This window comes from Microplitis mediator, chromosome 2 (assembly GCF_029852145.1).
Source record: "Microplitis mediator isolate UGA2020A chromosome 2, iyMicMedi2.1, whole genome shotgun sequence".
NCBI classification, from domain to species: domain Eukaryota; kingdom Metazoa; phylum Arthropoda; class Insecta; order Hymenoptera; family Braconidae; genus Microplitis; species Microplitis mediator.
In genome coordinates this window covers 18,414,667-18,433,418 of record NC_079970.1, presented here as the reverse complement: position 1 = coordinate 18,433,418, position 18,752 = coordinate 18,414,667, and the positions used below count along the sequence as shown (strand labels likewise).

The window sequence follows — 18,752 nt, the reverse complement described above, 5'->3', positions numbered from 1 at the left end:
TGTGGGACCCAATCCACCATTGGGTGTCATTATCCCACTGGAAAGATGACTGGATCACTTCCATCAATTCTCCAGTAGTCTGCGAAATTTATAATGTGATCTTTTTGTAGTATTTCTTGCAAGTTCTCTCGTTTGTCAAGTCTAGTTACGTTCGTTTCACGATTTATGTCTATGTGGGTCTAATTCATGCCTCCATAAATCTTAATAGGTCCATTTCAAGCTTTTACAATGATTATTTCCTAAAAAGTCCAATGTAGGTTTTAAATTCTTATTTAGGTTCAAAGTATGTTTTAGATTTCGACTCGGGAGTGAATTTCACTCCAATCGAAATTTTAATATTAAATTAGACTATCCTTCGGAGTGAATTTTACTTAGAGAGGATTTAAGAACTCAGCAGTCCTTTGTTCCTTATTTACTCCAGATTTGCTCCGCGTTAAATCCGCGAATTTCTTACAGTAAATAAGTTCAAATATTCGTTAAAAATTCAACATTTTGAGTTCCCTAAGCTCGAAATAATTATTTTTTCATTACTTTTTATAAACTTGTAATTTGGAATAGTATTAAAGGACGTTTGAGTCTGAATAGATTTAGAGAGCAGTTATCAGTCACACAAAAAATGGAAAATTACTCGCTGAACTCACTGACAAAATGTGGTATTATAATTGATAGAATTAATTAATGACATTTTTGTTAAATATTTAATTACATCAACTGTTTGAACTCGAATGTTTGACGATTTGTAATTTATGAAAACTTCAGAAAGTATACAAAGCTCGTGTTTAATAATCATCACCGAGCACAGATTTAATAACAATAATTATTACCATGAACTCCAATTAATTAAGTGAAATACTTGTAGTTTATCACAACTTTAATCATGTTCCGTTTCTCGCTACAATAATTGGTAGTGTCAATTAGTTTAATTAGGATTTCGATAAAAGAATAATATTTATAATAAAAAAAAACACCGTTTTTAAATTTTATAATTAGTTAATGATAAGAGCTAAGTAATTTTTAAATTTGTGCGGAAAAAGTAAAATATTTAAAAATAAATGAAGTAATAATTTTGATATCAATTTTTGGAAAATCTGATTTTAAAGCAATTTATATACATTATTTCGTTTAATTGGTAAATAGATTACATTCCAACGTTACCAATCCGATAGTTAGTTTCGATCCGAATGTTTGAAAAAATAAAGTAAGTAAATAAAAAACCACAAAAAAGCTTAGTGGTAATAAAATTCCATTGTCTGTTTTTTTCGAATACGTCGATATGTTGGTGTTCATTACAATCGTCCGTTCGGATGCTGTTTCAAGTATCAATGAGACTTGTGGAATTCTTTGTGATAAAATGAAAAAATTTTTCAATCGAAATCATTTATGAACGTGGAAAAGAATAGACGAAAACATAGTCGAAAGAATAGGAAAGAGAGTAGAAGCAGGAGAAAGAATAAAAAAAAAACAGTAAAAGAAAGAAAGAGGAATATTTGCTCGTCGCAAAATCCATTTCGAGTGTGCACTTGCGAAAGTCTATCCTCGTAATCTCTCCTCTTTTATTTTTTATTTTTTTTTTTTACTAAGTTTAGTTAACTTTCAGTATTTTTTCTTGTTCTTGCCCTATCTTGTCTCTTCTATTCTCGTTTTTTCACAGATTGAATGGCGTAAAAATAGTGTGTTAAAAAAACAATATAAAAAAAGCAGGTTATTGTGGGTGCAGAAAAGCGGAAGACGGCGTTGTCGAGTACTTAAGAAAGAACATGACTTTAAAATCTAGAAAAAATGTTATGCATAAAAACAAGAAAATCGTACGTTAAAAAATAGTATGAACCTTGTGTCAGAGCATCCAACTTTTTGGCCATGGGTTGTATACTATTTTGCTTGATCCCCATCCGAAAATACAGAAACACATGGGGGGGGGGGCGACTTTTGCAGAGCCGAGGTTTTGCTGGTCGGGGCAGGCTTAAAAAAATATGTCATAAAGAAAATACAATTAATTGCACAGTAACTAAATTCTGACACTAAAAATTAAGAATGAAAAGAACATAAATAAATGAATATTCTTCTGGCATATCAATATTATTAGCAGTCAGTCAGATCAAACTTGATTTATAAATTTTTTGGATTAAAGTACAGCTGGCCATTATCACTTTTATAACCACAAAAACAAAAATGATCAAAATTGAATTAATTGATCTATTATTTTATATCACACAATCTTGACATTCAACTTTCTAGTAACAGTATTGCATACAGCGTGCTTGTGAATATAGCTATTACCCTACCGAGCCAGAAAAAACACGTAGTCCACCAGAGCGCGCTGTAATCCAAACGAGCCACAAAAGTCGTAGTTTCTGGCGCGAAACGCGGCACGAAAGTCCGTATTTTCGGGTCGGGGATCAAGAAAAATATATGAACATGCCTATTCTTAGTTAACTGTCTTTCACTTTGTATATTATATTATTTCTATACAATTTTATTCTAACTTTTATGCCATGAAAAAAGGTATCAAACACTAAAGACTCTTGGAGAAAAAATAAGAAAAGAAAAATAAATGTTTAAATTCTTTCATGAATAATGTAAGAAATCAAAAGATTTGTAGCTTTTCAGTAACACACATTATATATTTTTATATTCCATATAAAAATATATTCCTTTTAGAAATGCTATACACCGGAAAGTCGTTGGAGCTTTTTTCATTTGCAATCTCTTCTACACCTAACCACCGAGACGTATTAAACGTTTTGACGCGAAGTTTTTATGCGCCACAGGGGATCTCGACGAAGGATTACCACAACGCAAGGACTTTACCCACTCATCGTTTGTGGGGAAAAAAAAAAAAAATAATAATAAATGACCAGGAAACGAGATCTCTTCGTATACATGAGTTTTCAGAATGCTGTGATTATTTCTAGGTACGTAACAAAAAAGACTCATTAAAAACATAAATTAAGAATATAGAGAAGAAAAAACAAAAGGTGATATTTGTCTTAAAGATTACTAAATCGTTTGAAAAAACTAGGAGTGTGCGAATATTCGAACTTACGGATTATTCATCTCGAATCTAATCGAATAATTTGAGTAGTTCGAATTATCCGAATAGTTCGAATATTCGATTCGAATTTTGAATCGAATGTTACTATTCGATTCGATTCGATTCGATTCGAGTGATATTCGCACACCCCTAGAAAAAAACAATCAGTCCAAAACACTTTACTTTTAAAATTAATAATTTTATGGATATACTAAAAAATTTTAACAAAAAAAAAAAAAACATTTTTTAATTTACAATAGATGAAATATTGATAAGAAGGACAAGGACCCATGGGGTTTCACAAGTAACCAATTCACTTGGCAGAAATTAATTGATTGAATTCTCAGTATTAATTCGAAGCATTTCGTTTTTTGATCTTAATTTCCAAGCTGAATATACGTTTCAGTGAAAAATTCCATGAATTATTAAATTTATGATGTTTTTGAAATAAATGATATTTTATCTCTTAGTAATTTCTGACAACCGCTGAAATACGGAGTCCCTCATTGCTATACAATGGGATGACATGAAAAGAACCCAAAAATGCAAAATGCCGTTTGGCTGAAAACCAGACTTATGGAGTTTTTTAAAGAAACGATTCGTGTGACGAATATACTAATATATGCTAGGCTCTGAAGTTCATAGTAAAAACATATTTTACCATATATTTAGAACACCAACTTTCAGACCATGTACATTGTATATAAATATATAGATAGACAATAGTATGCTAATGTTTAGGCAAAGTCGAGACAAAATAAGTAACTGGAACAAAAAGAGACTCTATAAAATCTGTAAATAATCAAGGTAAAATAAACAACAATTTCTAGTGGTCATACTGCTTAAGATGGTCAAATTATTCTATAGAAATCTATAGAATTCTACAAAAAAATTTTTTCCCGGGTATCCTTGACAAGACGGCATAACTAATAAATTTCTGAACAAAAAAAATACTTTTCTTTATTTAAAATGGTGTTTCATTTTACTTCATTTTTCCTCGTAACGAAAATCACGACAGGGGAATGTTGCTTATAACGGGGCTGCTTATAACGAATGTCGGCCATATTTTCAAACGTATCTTATAGTATATTGTGTGACAAGGGATGAAACAAGACGATTTCAGACCAGGGTGAGGTTAGCTGCCCGAGCCGCAGGCGAGGGCTGACATCACCCGCAGTCTGAAATCGTGTTTTATCCCGAGTCACACAATATATTTTTCATGATTACCTGCATCGGAACTTGAAGATTCAGTGTCAGCAGCCAGTAAGAAAATAGTTAATTTCAAGCCGATGATAAGGAGAACTGTTAGAGAATGAGACATATGTGATCTACAGTCACTTATCAAATAGTAGATAATACAAAAATATTATTTTCACTCATTTTTTAATAATTTTATTTGGTTAATTAAAACTGTCACTTAAAAAATAAAATAAATAAAGTGAAGTGACATGTAAACAAATGAGAGTAATAAGGCTGCAAATGAACATTAAATATAACTGACAGTGGGCAGAAACAATTGTGTTTCTTCCCTAGGGAAGAAACACAATTGTTTCTGCCCACTGCGAAGGTATTTTTGAATTACGAATTCGCTAGCAGTTGTTTGCAGCATCGGCTTGAAATTAGCTTGCTTCGACGGGCTGTAGAGACACTGAAACTTCAAGTTTCAATGCTGGTATCATGAAAAATCTATTTCTACAAGTAATTATCATTTTTTAAAATAAGAACAATGAAATATAGCGATACTGTATATTATTAAACCTAGAAAATAAAAAATTAAATTGAAGTTGACGATAAAAATTTCCATGATAAATACTTTGCCTAAATAATGTATTCCAATTATATCCGCATTTAAAAATGGAATAACGTCATGTCGGATTTAAAATTTTTAATAAATTAAATTTGAAAAAATACCACTCTGAACCAGAATTTATATGAAGGAAATTAGAATAAATATTTTAATTGAATTTTAAAAAATACAGTTGTCAGAAACTGATGTGACTACATAGTATATAAACGAGATAGCTCTTAATACGTCCGACATGTATGAAATGTTCAGTTTAAACGGGATATTCATGCTTATTGTAAAAAAAAAAAAAAAAAAAAAAAAAATATTGAGTTACCATTGAAAGCTATGAATGGATTAAACTATATGTTATGGATAAATTTTTGCGAACCGTTAAATCAATTAAAAACGTTCTATAAAATATTACTAAAATTTATCGACAGTAAACATTCGTTTTATACTCAACGCATAAGCTCATTAAGTATAAATTTATTTTTTATGAATTAAATCCTCATATCGATTATAAACCATATTTTTTAAACAAATATTAAAATTTTCATTCAGTGACAAAGTTCATTGTCGTATGTAATTACGAGCGTGTTCTATAATCTACTGTTTATTACACGCATTGGTGTACTTTTCGAATATTTTTTACAAAAATCAATGTATAGTCTAGGACAGTTGAGTATAAGGCGCTTTTGAAAACTAAATTTTTTTTTTTCAGTGTAAGGTTTCTTAAAAAATTATAAATTATAACATTAAAAAAAAAAAAAAAATGCTTAGTATTTTGTTTTCTAACGAAAATTAAGTGGGTAATATTCTCTCAATGGATGCAACTCAACTGCCTTGGTGCAGTATGCAGTTGGAATTCCAAGCAGAATATCCCCGGAAATTAGGAAGATTTGATCGGCCGCCGGAATTACAAATGACTTCATTATGATAACTCTCACGGGGGATATTTGAAGTAAGTCAATTTATTTGCATTTCAGAAAAAAAAAATTAAACGTCTTTTCTTTACCCTTATTATTTCAATCTACGTGGTTAAAATTTTTATCAACGACATTAATCAAACTATACTTTAATTTACTGATTAAAACTCAAGTACATTTTTACAATTTCCAAAATAAGAAAGTCTAAAAAACGGTTGACCCTGCGAGACAACCCCCAAACTCCCCGCTGTTTTCGAGCTCGGAAAGCTCGAAAACGTCATTATTGGTATATTTTCAAGCTCTGCGAGTTCAAACAACGATTGGATCGAAAAAACATATATCTCGCTGAAAAACTGTAATTTTTTTCAACGATATCTTTGAAACGAATCAACCGATTCCAGCGTTTTTGGTGAAAATCGAAAGAGTTCACCGAGACTTAGAACTGATTACTAATTTTGACACGAATCGGGCAAGTGGTTTATAAGTTACATACAAAGAACCTAAAGAAAACAGTTTGGGCAACGCGTTGGTCCACGGGCCAGCCCTAAAACTTTCCGCTATTCCCGAGCTCAAGGAGCTCGAAATCATTATTGCAAATACATTTTCGAGCTCGAAAAGGCATTTCAATCTGACTTTGGTTTTCAGAGATTTTCAAGCTAAAACAAGTTATGTTTTTTATTTAAGTTCGAAAATAATCAATGAACAAGCTTTCTTTTTAATTTTTATTCACAATTAGGTTCTAGAAAATAAATGCTTTTAGGCAGAATGGATGTAAGTGATCAAAACAAGGATTTGGACGAGTTTTGACCTCAGATCAGAGCGCTAACGTATAAAATATCCGAGAAAATCATTAAAAACGGCCCTTATTCTATTTTTTTTTATAATAATATTACTTACACTCAAGCACGAGTTGCATTACATTATGTGGTAATTGAGAGAAACAAAAACAACAAAGAGTAGGCATGATTTTGAATACATTTTAGTACATTATATCAAGATCTATCCGAGAAAAATGCCATAAAACGTTATTCTTCAAACGTTTCGTCGTCAATATCTTTTGAACTAATGGATCAACTTTGATGTTCAATGTTGCAATGGGCGGGTTTTATTGAGTTTTAAAGCTGATCAAATTTTGGAAATGATCGGGTCAGTCGATTCAAAGATATTCGCGAAAATTGAAATGAAATTAACATTGCAATAATTTATTATATCAATTTATTACTCGAGAGAATATTGTTTCTACAAAAGTTATTTTTTTCCCAGCGTATAATCTAGCAGACCTATATTTTTTATTTACATTCTAGGTCGTCGAAAAGCGAAAAAAATGTTTGCATACGACATGGAACAGAATGAAAAAAATCTAGTGGAAACAAACGAAAAAAACAAAAATTATAACAAAAATTTTTTTGGAATTCAAAACACCTCTAGCGATTCCCTTGTCCTCACTCATTGTCATGTACCCTGAAAGGAGTTATTCCATGGCTATGAATAATACTCTTGGCAGCTCTGGATTCTCCGGGAGTTCACAGAAAAAAATAAAATATAAAAATAAAAAAAAAATTAATATACAAACTAAATTATGCTACTTTTTACTTTATTAAAACAAACATTTCATGCATTTTAACCAATTTTAATATTTAAGTAAATAAATAAATAGTAATCCACTTTTATCGTCTCGTGAATTCTTTTTATGACGCTAACTAGATAAATATCATATCATGCCTGTTTGTATTCTAAATTAGTGTTAACTATTGATGTTATGATAATCCTCGGAGTTTAAATATTATTAGTAGTCGCACTTTCATTGTAAATACACCACGGAATAATCTAATATGTTTACTAAAGTACTGCAAATATATATTGTGTGAAATATTTCACGTTTGTTTACGATTGCCTTTCGTGAGCATGAAATATTTAGTGAGTCCTAAATCATCAAAGGAATAATTCAAATATTTTCATTAATTGGAAACAGTATAAAATTTTGTTTGTACAGAATAATATTCACAGTATCTAATGATAAATAAATATTATAACTGAATTAATATCATTAAAAATTTTAAAAATTAGAAAGTGCACATCTCAAAAATTGTAAGACTTCTTTATATGCAACTCAAGTATTTTTCACCATACCTGTGCCGAAAGTTTACATTCCTGTCTTGTTTAGAGGGAAGAAAGTCGATCTTTTCTTATATGAGAAAACAAATGAAAAATAGAGCGCATGCGCCATTCTTCCCACAAACAGAGGCAACCATTTAAACGTTCAGGTACAGATCTGGTGAAAAATAGTACACACACCATGGAGGAAGGCAGGACATCCCAGTCTGCATGTTTGCCACCCTCGTCTTCGGCTCGGGTAGGCATTATACATGCGGGTTGGAATGTCCTACTTTCCTTCCTAAGTGTGTAATAGACTATTTTTGAAAATTTTAATTTATAAAAAACGGTAATAAGCGCAGCATAGTAGTCCAAATGAACTTCTAGAGTACGTAGGGGAGGGTGGGGCAGAGCGGCCCCCCTAAGCCAATTATTATTTTTTGTGGCTTTCAACCATAAGATCACTTTACTTTTATCCTATTTCGAACAAATTTATGGAAATTTTGCCAAAATTATGAAAAAAAAAATTTTTTTGTGGGGCAGAGCGGCCCCCCTTCAAAAAGTTATAAAAAAAATTTTTTTTTCGTTTTTTTTTTTTTTAATTGTTTTCATCATTCAGATTGTATTTCTTTCTCTTGACAACTATTGTTGGTTTTATATTACTCGAAAAAAATTTTTTAAAGTGTAATAAATCGTTCACTCTCGATTACCTTAATTACTAATTGTTATTTAAAAAAAAAAAATCAATTCTATAGTTTTACTTCATTTCAAAAATTTATCAACTAAAAAAAAAATTTTATTTTTATAAATTTTTAGTGACCAAATTTGCCTCTTACATAGAGAAACGGCCGAAAAATATGAAAAAAAAATTTTTTTGGAAGTTTCGGCTGGTCCATTTTGCCCCAGGTGTTATGCGTAGGGCTAGAAATGTGGAATTATACTAATTTTTCTTTAATTTGACGATAAAAATATGAAAAAATCACTTTTTCAAAATTTTGGGCTTGTCCATTTTGCCCCGAATGTCATGCGTAGGGGTAAAAATGCGCAAACATATCGGATTTATAGTAATTAGTCGAAAAAAAAAAAATTTTTTTTTTGATCAAAATTTCAGGGGGGCCGCTCTGCCCCACCCTCCCCTATATATGCAGCCTAAATTTGTTGTTCAATTTTTTGACTTGGGATGACTATAGATGTAAGATATAAAAACGAGGAAGAACCGTCAGTAAAGCACCCCTAGCGCTTCGCGCTTGAGGTGTGCAAAAAAAAGATAAGAAATAAAACAAATGTAAAGATAGCATACATGAACGTGATATATCCTACTCACACACGGAGAAAATATGCTCGTTTGAAATGCTATGGCGTCATCGTAAAGCCGGACTAAGTTAGCCATCTACAGAAATTGAAATAAACACATGCAAAAATTATTATGGCTATTGGAAATTTCACTATGGTCATAGAAATTTTTGCATGTGTTTATCTTAAATTTTTCTCAGGTGGCCAACATAGTCCAGCTTTAAAATGACACAATAGCATTTCAAACAAGATTAATTTCTCTGTGTAAAATAATGAAAAACATCGATCTAAGATGTATAGACGACCTATCGTAGATCCATAAGCGCTATGTTTAATATTTTGGATATGAACTAAGCTCAAGTTACCAATTTGTAACGTGAATAATCTAAATAATATTTAGATATCTGCGATTGTGTCGATGAAAGACGTGGCTCCTAAAAAGGAGGTAATTTATTTTTTGTATGTGTTTTGAAAAAAAAAAAGTATCAAACGATGAAGCAAAAAACTTTCGATGCTGCTTTGGTTTAATTCAACTGAAATTATTGATTTTCTTTCAATGTGACTATTTCGATTTAAAAAAAAAAAATTAAGAGCTTAATTGATCATTTTGACACGGAATACTTCATATACTGCATAATTTTATGAAATTATTCCATAGAAAAATGCCGAGATGAATAGTAAAATTTAGTAGATGTGAAATTGACATAATTCAGATTACGCATCCTACGTTCGTAAGAAGATGTTCATTTGTGATGCTGCAATTAAGTTATAAAAGAATTTAAAGACCGTGTTAAGTATTTCTAAAAATAATTTCAGTAAATTCTTAAGTGGGTTAACGTAAATAACGGAGTATGTGTGTGTGAGTGAATGTATACATTAATACATAAACACAGTTTACTATTTCAGGAGTTAGATCCTTGGGGAGACAAACGAGTAGACGGAAAAGGCATTTTCCCACGGCTGGACGCTCGGCAAAACTTTCGAATTTAATTCGATTAGAGTCGTCGACTTGCTCTGAAGCTTTCACAAGTGAGAAGTAGGAGGGGTAATGCGAAAATAAAAATAATGAAATAAAGACCAAAACACCTATGCGCTTTTTTTTTACTACTTTTGTTTAATACAAAGAAAAATTAACCATAAAATAGATGCAGGTAATAATAATAAATTCATTTTACAGTGAATGTCAAATTAAATTATAATTCTTTTGAATTTTATTATTTTACGCGCACAAATATTCTATTGAATTGTTATAGTCAATTGATTATTCCCTTAATTTAATTTCTATTTTGATTCAATTAAAGTATAATTTGTGAAGAATTTCAATTAAACATAAAACCAAGTCGAGTACAGTAAAACGCGTAATTAAATTGGAATATATTGGAAACATCGAATGAATCGTTTTAAATAAAAGCAATAAAATAAAATTTTTTTTTATGTGGAAATATCTGGATCAATTTTCACACTATGTTATACAAAAACAAAAAAAAAAGTTATTTATCAAACGTTGTGACAATTACATTGAAGAAAAGGCTGCCAAAATGAGGACGCGATGGAAAATTGAATTTTTGTTCTTGCATACCTTACATTGCACACCTCAAGCGCGAAAGCGCTGAGGGTGCTCTATAAACGGTTTTTTTTTCTTCGACTGTTTTACTCACACAAAAATATTTCTACACTAGTTTAATTACACCAAGATAGGTAAGATTATAAACGGAGAAAAAAGAATAGTAATTATTACCATTCTCCATATTAACCAGACTAATTTTTTTTAAAATGGCAAATAATGCTATGCAGAATAAGATTCATTACCATTTTTCTGGCAATGATTACTATGTTACATTGAAACAAGTAAAATGGTAAAAATCGCTATCTAGCATGGGAATCAGGCCTATGTAGAATATTACTCAGTCTAATGCTTGAATAGTTGTCATACAGTTTAATAAATATATATAAGACAACGAAGTAAATAAATTGTTTGTTACTAAACATTCCAATTTTTTAAATTATTCTTTATCTTTTATCAACAAATGATATTTCATAATGGACAATATTTTAATTATTTCAATAAATTAATTAGATTTCTACATATACTCAAAGTATCTTGAGTTATTCATGTTGTCATAACCTTATTTACTGAATATAAAATAAATAAAACATCGTTAATGTTGCTAGGTAACATTTTAGTCATTTCCATTAACATAGTATTCTCGTCAATGCAGAATAGTAATCATTCCTATGCTAGCATAGCCTACGTTACCATGTAGAATAGAGGGGATTACTCTGTCTCGTGACTCTCGACGCTAAAAAATCCTCGTTACTATGTAACATAGTAATGGTTCTCATTCTACATAGGAATCGAAACTATTATTTTCTTTCCATGTATACTAGCATATAAAGAATTTAATAAGGATTAATTAGACCCTAAGATTAAATCGATTCATTATTTTATTAGCTGAGAATAAATTAATATAACTCAAGAAATCAGTGTTGTCAATTGTTACGTATGAAACTTCGTAAGCTCGATAACTCTCGATGGACACAATTAATCGGCCTCACTTTTTTTTATAGTCTTCGAATTTTTCATTACAAAAACACTTATGAAAATCACTATCTAAATCCTGTTAGTTAAGTTGTAATTAATTAAAAACGTAAAACTGATTATTTGCGAAAAGTTTAGCTGCTATTTTTACTAGTGTAATTATTTTTTTTGTTGTTTCTCTCTATCAACTACCGGTGGCAGCACTAGCGTACCAATAGATTTGAAAAAAAGAGCGATGTCTAAGACAAAAAGCGGAATATTTAAAAGAAAAATGTAAGTAAAAAAATATTAAATTGAAAATAAGAAATAAAAAAATCAAATTGATGATTTGGAAAATAAATAATAATTCATAATTAAAAAAATACATTGATGTTACATAATAAAAGTAATGATTCAAAATATAATGAGCGATTGAGGTGTGCACTTTGGGATTTCCCGACATATGTTTTTTATTTTCGATTACAATTAGAGCAAATTTACTCTCAAAAAATGAATTAGTGAAATTCACTCCGAATCAGTGGACACTCACTATTTCTCCAGCTATAATTATACTTCTTATTCAGTCAGTGGTATACGAATGCACGGAGAGAATTTTATAGTAAAAATTACCATCTATTTATAGTAAAATTATTAAACTGAATTTGATAGTAATGAACATCATATAAATTATTAAATAAACAAGGCATAGCCTTGTAAAAATAAAAAAAAAATTATTTATATTAAATGAAAAAAAAAAAAAATGCAGCTAATAATTTACCTAAACTCGGCTTTAAATTGAACTAAGTATAAGAAAAAAAAATCAATAAATTGGTGTAATAATGGTAAACTTATTCAATAAACATAAAAGAGTAAAGTTGAAGACGTGGTTCAGGTTAGAGACACGTCTGGAAGCTACTCACGGAACGCCCAACCGGCTCGTTACTTGTCTCTCTTACGATTAATTACACCTCGGTAAAACTGCGGGACGTGAACGATTTGTCTTCATTGGTGAGACGACTTATCGGTCCGCGAAGCCAACGCCGTTCAGCTGGGGTGCAAGAGACGGAATGAGATAGCAAGATAAATGCCCCAAACCAACCTCACTTCAACCCCCTGTCTCGTTGGAAGCTATCTATCAATTGTATTACAATATCGCCCTGTCGCACTCTACATTTTTTTCATTCGCAATTTTTCATTCTTTTTCCTCCCTATTTTTTTTTTTTTTATTATTTTATTTTTTGACACGTGTCCCAGTTATTCCTGGCGTTTTTTGTGGAAACATGACAGTCAGTTTTGCGTTCAATCACCCACATAAAATTGTTATTTGTGTACCACTACATGTATAGAATCAATATTGTGTGTTATATAGTGACTAAATATTTTTCTTACGTTTTTTTATCGAATAGTTTTATTTTCTTGACTATTTTAATTTTTCATCTTGAATAAATAATGGATTAAAGAATATATAATGATAAATAGGATATTAAAACAGCTTAGGATATTCTGAAAAAGTTAAAAAAAAAAATGAAAAAAAAAAAAAAAAAAAAAAAAAAATATGAGTGAACAGATAACGAGTCCCCGGAGAAGTATAAGACTAAGAACGTAGACTGGTAGACTTACCCTAACTTTAATAACACTATCCAATGTCCATTGAATGTTGAAACTATCCCTCGTTTTTTTTTTATTATTATTATTATTTTTTTTTCCGCCCAAAACGACCCTCTGATAACTCTCAACCCCGATTGACTGCCGTCAAAAGGTGCCGAGCGATCCTCAAATATCTCTATTACGGTAAATTTATCGTTATCGGTTTATTTTTAGGCACAAGAGGGTGAAGGTAAAATAAATGGTATTATACATAATAAAAAAAAAGTAAGAAAGATTGACAAATACTCGGATGAAACAAAAATAAAATGCTAACAGTGACAGTCGCTATAAGTAAACGGTGCGAAAAATGAAAACAGCAAGACGATAAAACTAAACTGTCGACATTTTCGGATGAAATCGCACTTACGATTCTGTCGAGAAGACAACCTCTTAGATTTTTATGTATACTCTTTACACGTTTGTACTTAAATTCAATTCTTTCAGTATGAAGGAAAAAAATATACTTTAATTTAATTCTAATGTGTCATTTTTTTTACAAAATAATAAACACTAGTACACTATAAAAAATCGAGAGTGAATTCGAAGTGATTACGGATTTTATTAAAATCCTAATTCACTCCGTTACTCGAAGTTCCGGAGTTTTTAAAAAAATCACTTCGCATCCAAAATAAATGAGGAGTTTGTTTTTCCAGCGGAGTGATTTCGGAATGGTCTGGGTTGTATTCAAATTCGCATTCACTCCATATCGGAGTTTTAAATTAAAATGAACTCCTTTTAAGGGGGGGATTAAATAAAATACACAGTCATTCGTTCCGCATTCATTCTGGATTTCGTCCATGTTCACTCCGCAAATTTTTTACACTGTCGATAATCTCGACATGATTTTTCCTTGCCACGTAGTTTTAGGAGTAAACGTTAAACTACACAGAGAGGAAAGAATAGTTTCGATTCCTATATAGAATGGGAACCATTACTATGTTACATAGTAACGAGGATTTCTTAGCGTCGATAGTCACGGGACAGAGTAGTCCCCCCTATTCTACATGGTAACGTAGGCTATGCTAGCATAGGAATGATTACTATTCTACATTGACGAGAATACTATGTTAATGGACATGACTGCAATGTTACCTTGCGACATTTACGATGATTTATTTATTTTATATTCAATAAATAAGGTTATGATAACATAAATAACTCAAGATACTTTGAGTATATGTAGAAATCTAATTAATTTATTGAAATAATTAAAATATTGTCCATTATGAAATATCATTTGTTGATAAAAGATAAAGAATAATTTAAAAAATTTGAATGTTTAGTAATAAACAATTTATTGACTTCGTTGTCTTATATATATTTATTAAACTGTAATGACAACTATTCGATCATGGGGCTGAGTACCATTCTACATAGGCCTGATTCCCATGCTAGATAGCGATTTTAACCATTTTACTTTTTTCAATGTAACATAGTAATCACTACCAGAAAAATGGTGATGAATCCTATTCCTCATAGCATTATTTACCATTTTACAAAAAATTACTCTAATTACTATGTAGAATGGTAATCATTACCATTTTTGTTTCTCCGGGTATTAAAATATAATCATTGTACACGGAAAAAAAATCTGACTAGAATCAAGAATATTTTTTTTTTAAATGTGCCCTAAAATCCTTTACATTTATAAGACCACAGATAGTATAATTCAGTCACTACAATTTGAAATTTCGACTTTTATTTAACGTATTAATGTTCATTTTTGAGTAATTAAAATTATTGATTTCTGAAAACCAAATAGCTTTTAACGATGCCTGTATATAATTTTAAATTATTTACATTCGATAATTAATTTCATGTATTTAATTATTTTTTTCTTTTTCTCTCTGTATTCGTATATTTCATTAAACTCATTTATTTTGTTGTATTAAATCACAATTAATTAACGATAAAAATCTCTGTCTCTCTCTGTGTATATATATTTATATATATATATATATATATATATATATATATTTATATATATATATATATATATATATATATATATATATTTATTTATAGTCATAATAATCAATAAATATGTATGAATTAAATGAGTACTTACGTAATGTAATATTAGCAGGTTTGATAATTTTTGGACATACTTTGAAGAGTCCAAGTTTAAATTTGACACTAACAGCAGACGCAAGCTGTCTTGGCAAATGCGGAAGTGATAGTTTTTCTTCAGTGTGAAGCCATGCAGGTCCAAGAAGGGCAGTGGTAAGGGCAGCAAGCGCTGCCAAACCACAAACAATTCCACATCGGGTCATCCGAGAACCGCTTGTATTTTCAGAGCAACACATTTTACCCTTCTACTGTTTTTCTCTTCACATACACTATTATCTTCTACTCTCTATATTTTTTATTATTTTGTCCAGTACTCTACAACTGGCACATGTCACGCATCAACTTGTTTACTTTCCTTCTCTGTATAAAACTGATTCAATAAATTCGTTTACAAAGTTTGAAACACACATTGCCATCTTCCAACACTAGTTAACTTATTTATTTTCTTTCTCATTATTAATGACTATATCTTCATTTTTATTAAAATATTTATTGTTTATCGTGAAGTAATTTTTATAACGAATATCATGCAGTATCACTAGTTTTACGAACGTTTTAATTGTCAAGAGTCACGAAAATCATAGACCACATTTTTACGACCAAAACTGATAATTCAGATCCTTCATAAAAACAAATTTTTTAAAACAATACTTTACTTAATGCTCTTAAGAAGACACAACGCATTATTTCTTCATCAATATATACATATATATACTTTAAATTGTTTAAAAAAATAGACTATTTTTAATTTTTTAAGGACACACTCAAAAGTTTCAGCAGGGTTAGAAAAACCACCTACTAAAATAAGAGATTAATATTAAGTACTTCTTGACTTCAATTTTCCATTTTCCATTAACATAACGTATTCTCTAAAAACGAATTAGCGAAGATCACGTGACAATCACTATTTGGCAGAGAATAATTACTTATTATCAGTGAAAAGTATACAACTATTTGAATTAGTGACATACTTTTCACTAGTAAACAGTGAATAGTCACTATTTTCGCTATTTCAAATGTAAGATAGTAGGAAATAGTGATGCGAACTGACGGTCATTTTAAACTTTGGTCAAATCACGAGCCATTGACAAGCAATTGCTCGTCAATTGACATCATTTTTTTTAGTCAGTCACAAAAATTCATAAGCATTTTTTTTTTATTTTTACGAAAATTACTCTCAAAAAAAAAACTAAAACAAACTATTTCATATACAACCTAAATATTTTAAATATTCAAAACAAAATTTATCTAAAAATTCTGACGGTAATAAACAAATTTGGCTTGCTCAACTACTTAGATGGATAATGACCGTCAAAAATTTTTTGGTCAATTTTTTAGACTCATTTCGCGGGAATCGCCATAAAATTTAAAAAATGATCGGCGGTCATTTTTTTTAGCCGGTCAATTGACGATAAATAACGAGCATTTGACGAGCACATGCTTTGCTTCACATCACTAGTAGGAAACAGTTTTAAATCAGCTTGAAATTTTGTAACTCATCAATGAATACGTAAACTAAAAGGTTAAATATATATCTTTGTGGGTAATTGATTTTTTGCTCTTCAAAAAAATGATATCTTATGAACTTCTGATAAATCAAATATTTCAAGTTATTTTAGGTCAAAGTTGAATCTATAGAATTTTTACTATTGTTTGACTTTTCTGGTGAAACTATTAGACTTATTACGAAATGTTATAGGAACTCGTTTATAGAATGTTTCATTTCCAACAAATTATCCTTTACAAACTGTTCAAAATGAATGGTCATTAATTGTTTGCATTCAAAATCAATCAGTTTCAAAAGCCGTATCCTGTCTGCTTTTAATTCGAATGCAAATAACTAATGATCATTTGAAAATTTTGGAAAATTGGTTAAAAATAATTTACTGAAAATAAAATGGTCTACAAAAATGGTAATATATATATATGTATATGTATCTATATATATATACTTTTGGTCTTTTCAATAGTTGAGCTTTTAATAGTAGCGTGAAAAACGATCAGAACAATTTTAGGTCGCTACAACTTAACCGATGCCAAGTGCAGCTGTCACTTTATAAGCTGTGGGAGAAAGTGAAATAAAAGAAAAATAAAAAGAAAATATATAAGCAAAAAATAATAGAAAGTATAACACTGTGAACGGGCAAAATCGATGCTAACAAACTTTGGCAATACTATAAATTATATATATGTGTGTGTGTGAAATACTTGACTGAATTTCGATCAATACTTAAACTAAATTTTTGCAATAACGTTTATAATTGAGTTTCATCTGAAATGTGTCATTGATTTTTTCATTCATTTGTATATTGTAATATTTAATTAAAATCACTGTACGTGAAATAATACTGATAAGAACGTTGATTAGATTTCATTTTTTTAAATAATATTAAAAAAAAAATAGGTTTTTTTTTTATGAATTCTCCGATAGAAAAGTAAATCCATCTATTGTTAATTTAATTACGTTTTTCACTAGAAATAATTTATGAATTCGTGTTAGTGAATTAACAAATAAGTTGATTTTAATGCATTAATATTGAAAGCTGTATAAATATTATGAAAATAAACTATTTTTTAAAACAACGAAAGGGAAATAAAACAGTAAAATTTAAAAGTGAATCCTCATTTTTCCGTTCATATTTTTTTATGAAGTAATTTATTCAAAAAAAAATTTAACTTTAAAAAGAATTTAAAAAAAATCATTCATATTAAAATTCTTTCATTCCCTAGGATATTCATTTTCCACAATGACAATGAAGATGGAAGATTTGAAAAGAAAAAAAGCTCAAGTATATATCTAGTTGATTAATTGAAAAAATCCGAGCAACCGCGGGAAGATCAAAATTTTTCCGGCTTACCCTTTTAATGTATTGAAATGACTCTTCAGTGAATATATATTGAAAAAAAGAGAAAAAAAATTTTGGATAGTATATACAGACACTCTAAGGAATTCGTTATCCGGTTTAGTAGACTATCATGGCACGTGCTGGACTGGAAGTCGCCCGTTAGGAAATCTACGATAAAGTTAAGCCCGATGGAACTTGGATAACTCGTTTATCGAGCTTGGATTATTCGCTTTCATCGGTGGAAATTGGACTAGGATTCTCTTTCTCGCTCTTTCTCTCAGAAAACGGTAATTCCTTTAAATACATCTTTCATTCATTTTCTTACTTACATCTTTAGGTATTCTTTCGTACACTTATCGGGTCGACCATCTTGTACAATCATTCATTTATTCTTATCAATAATCATCACATGACTAATATTTTTCTTTTTCGTTGAGAAATATTGTATAGACGTCAAATAAGTTATTATTATAAAACGATTAATTTATGAACAAATAATAATATTGTATGATTAGATTTTTTAATCGATCAACCCTCCGAG

The 18,752-nt window shown here is 29.8% G+C and overlaps 1 protein-coding gene across 2 annotated transcripts in view; it reads right to left on the bottom strand.

Moving 5' to 3' along the window:
- Positions 1-18,752, bottom strand: part of LOC130664000 (uncharacterized) — a 213,504-nt gene that overhangs the window by 184,125 nt on the left and 10,627 nt on the right. The window contains exon 2 of one of the 2 annotated variants that reach the window (XM_057463622.1): positions 15,364-16,163. In XM_057463622.1, coding sequence (XP_057319605.1) covers positions 15,364-15,601 — 238 coding nt within the window. In that variant the 5' untranslated portion in view covers positions 15,602-16,163. The remainder of the gene's footprint in view (positions 1-15,363; positions 16,164-18,752) is intronic. The other variant, XM_057463621.1, reaches the window with a different exon arrangement.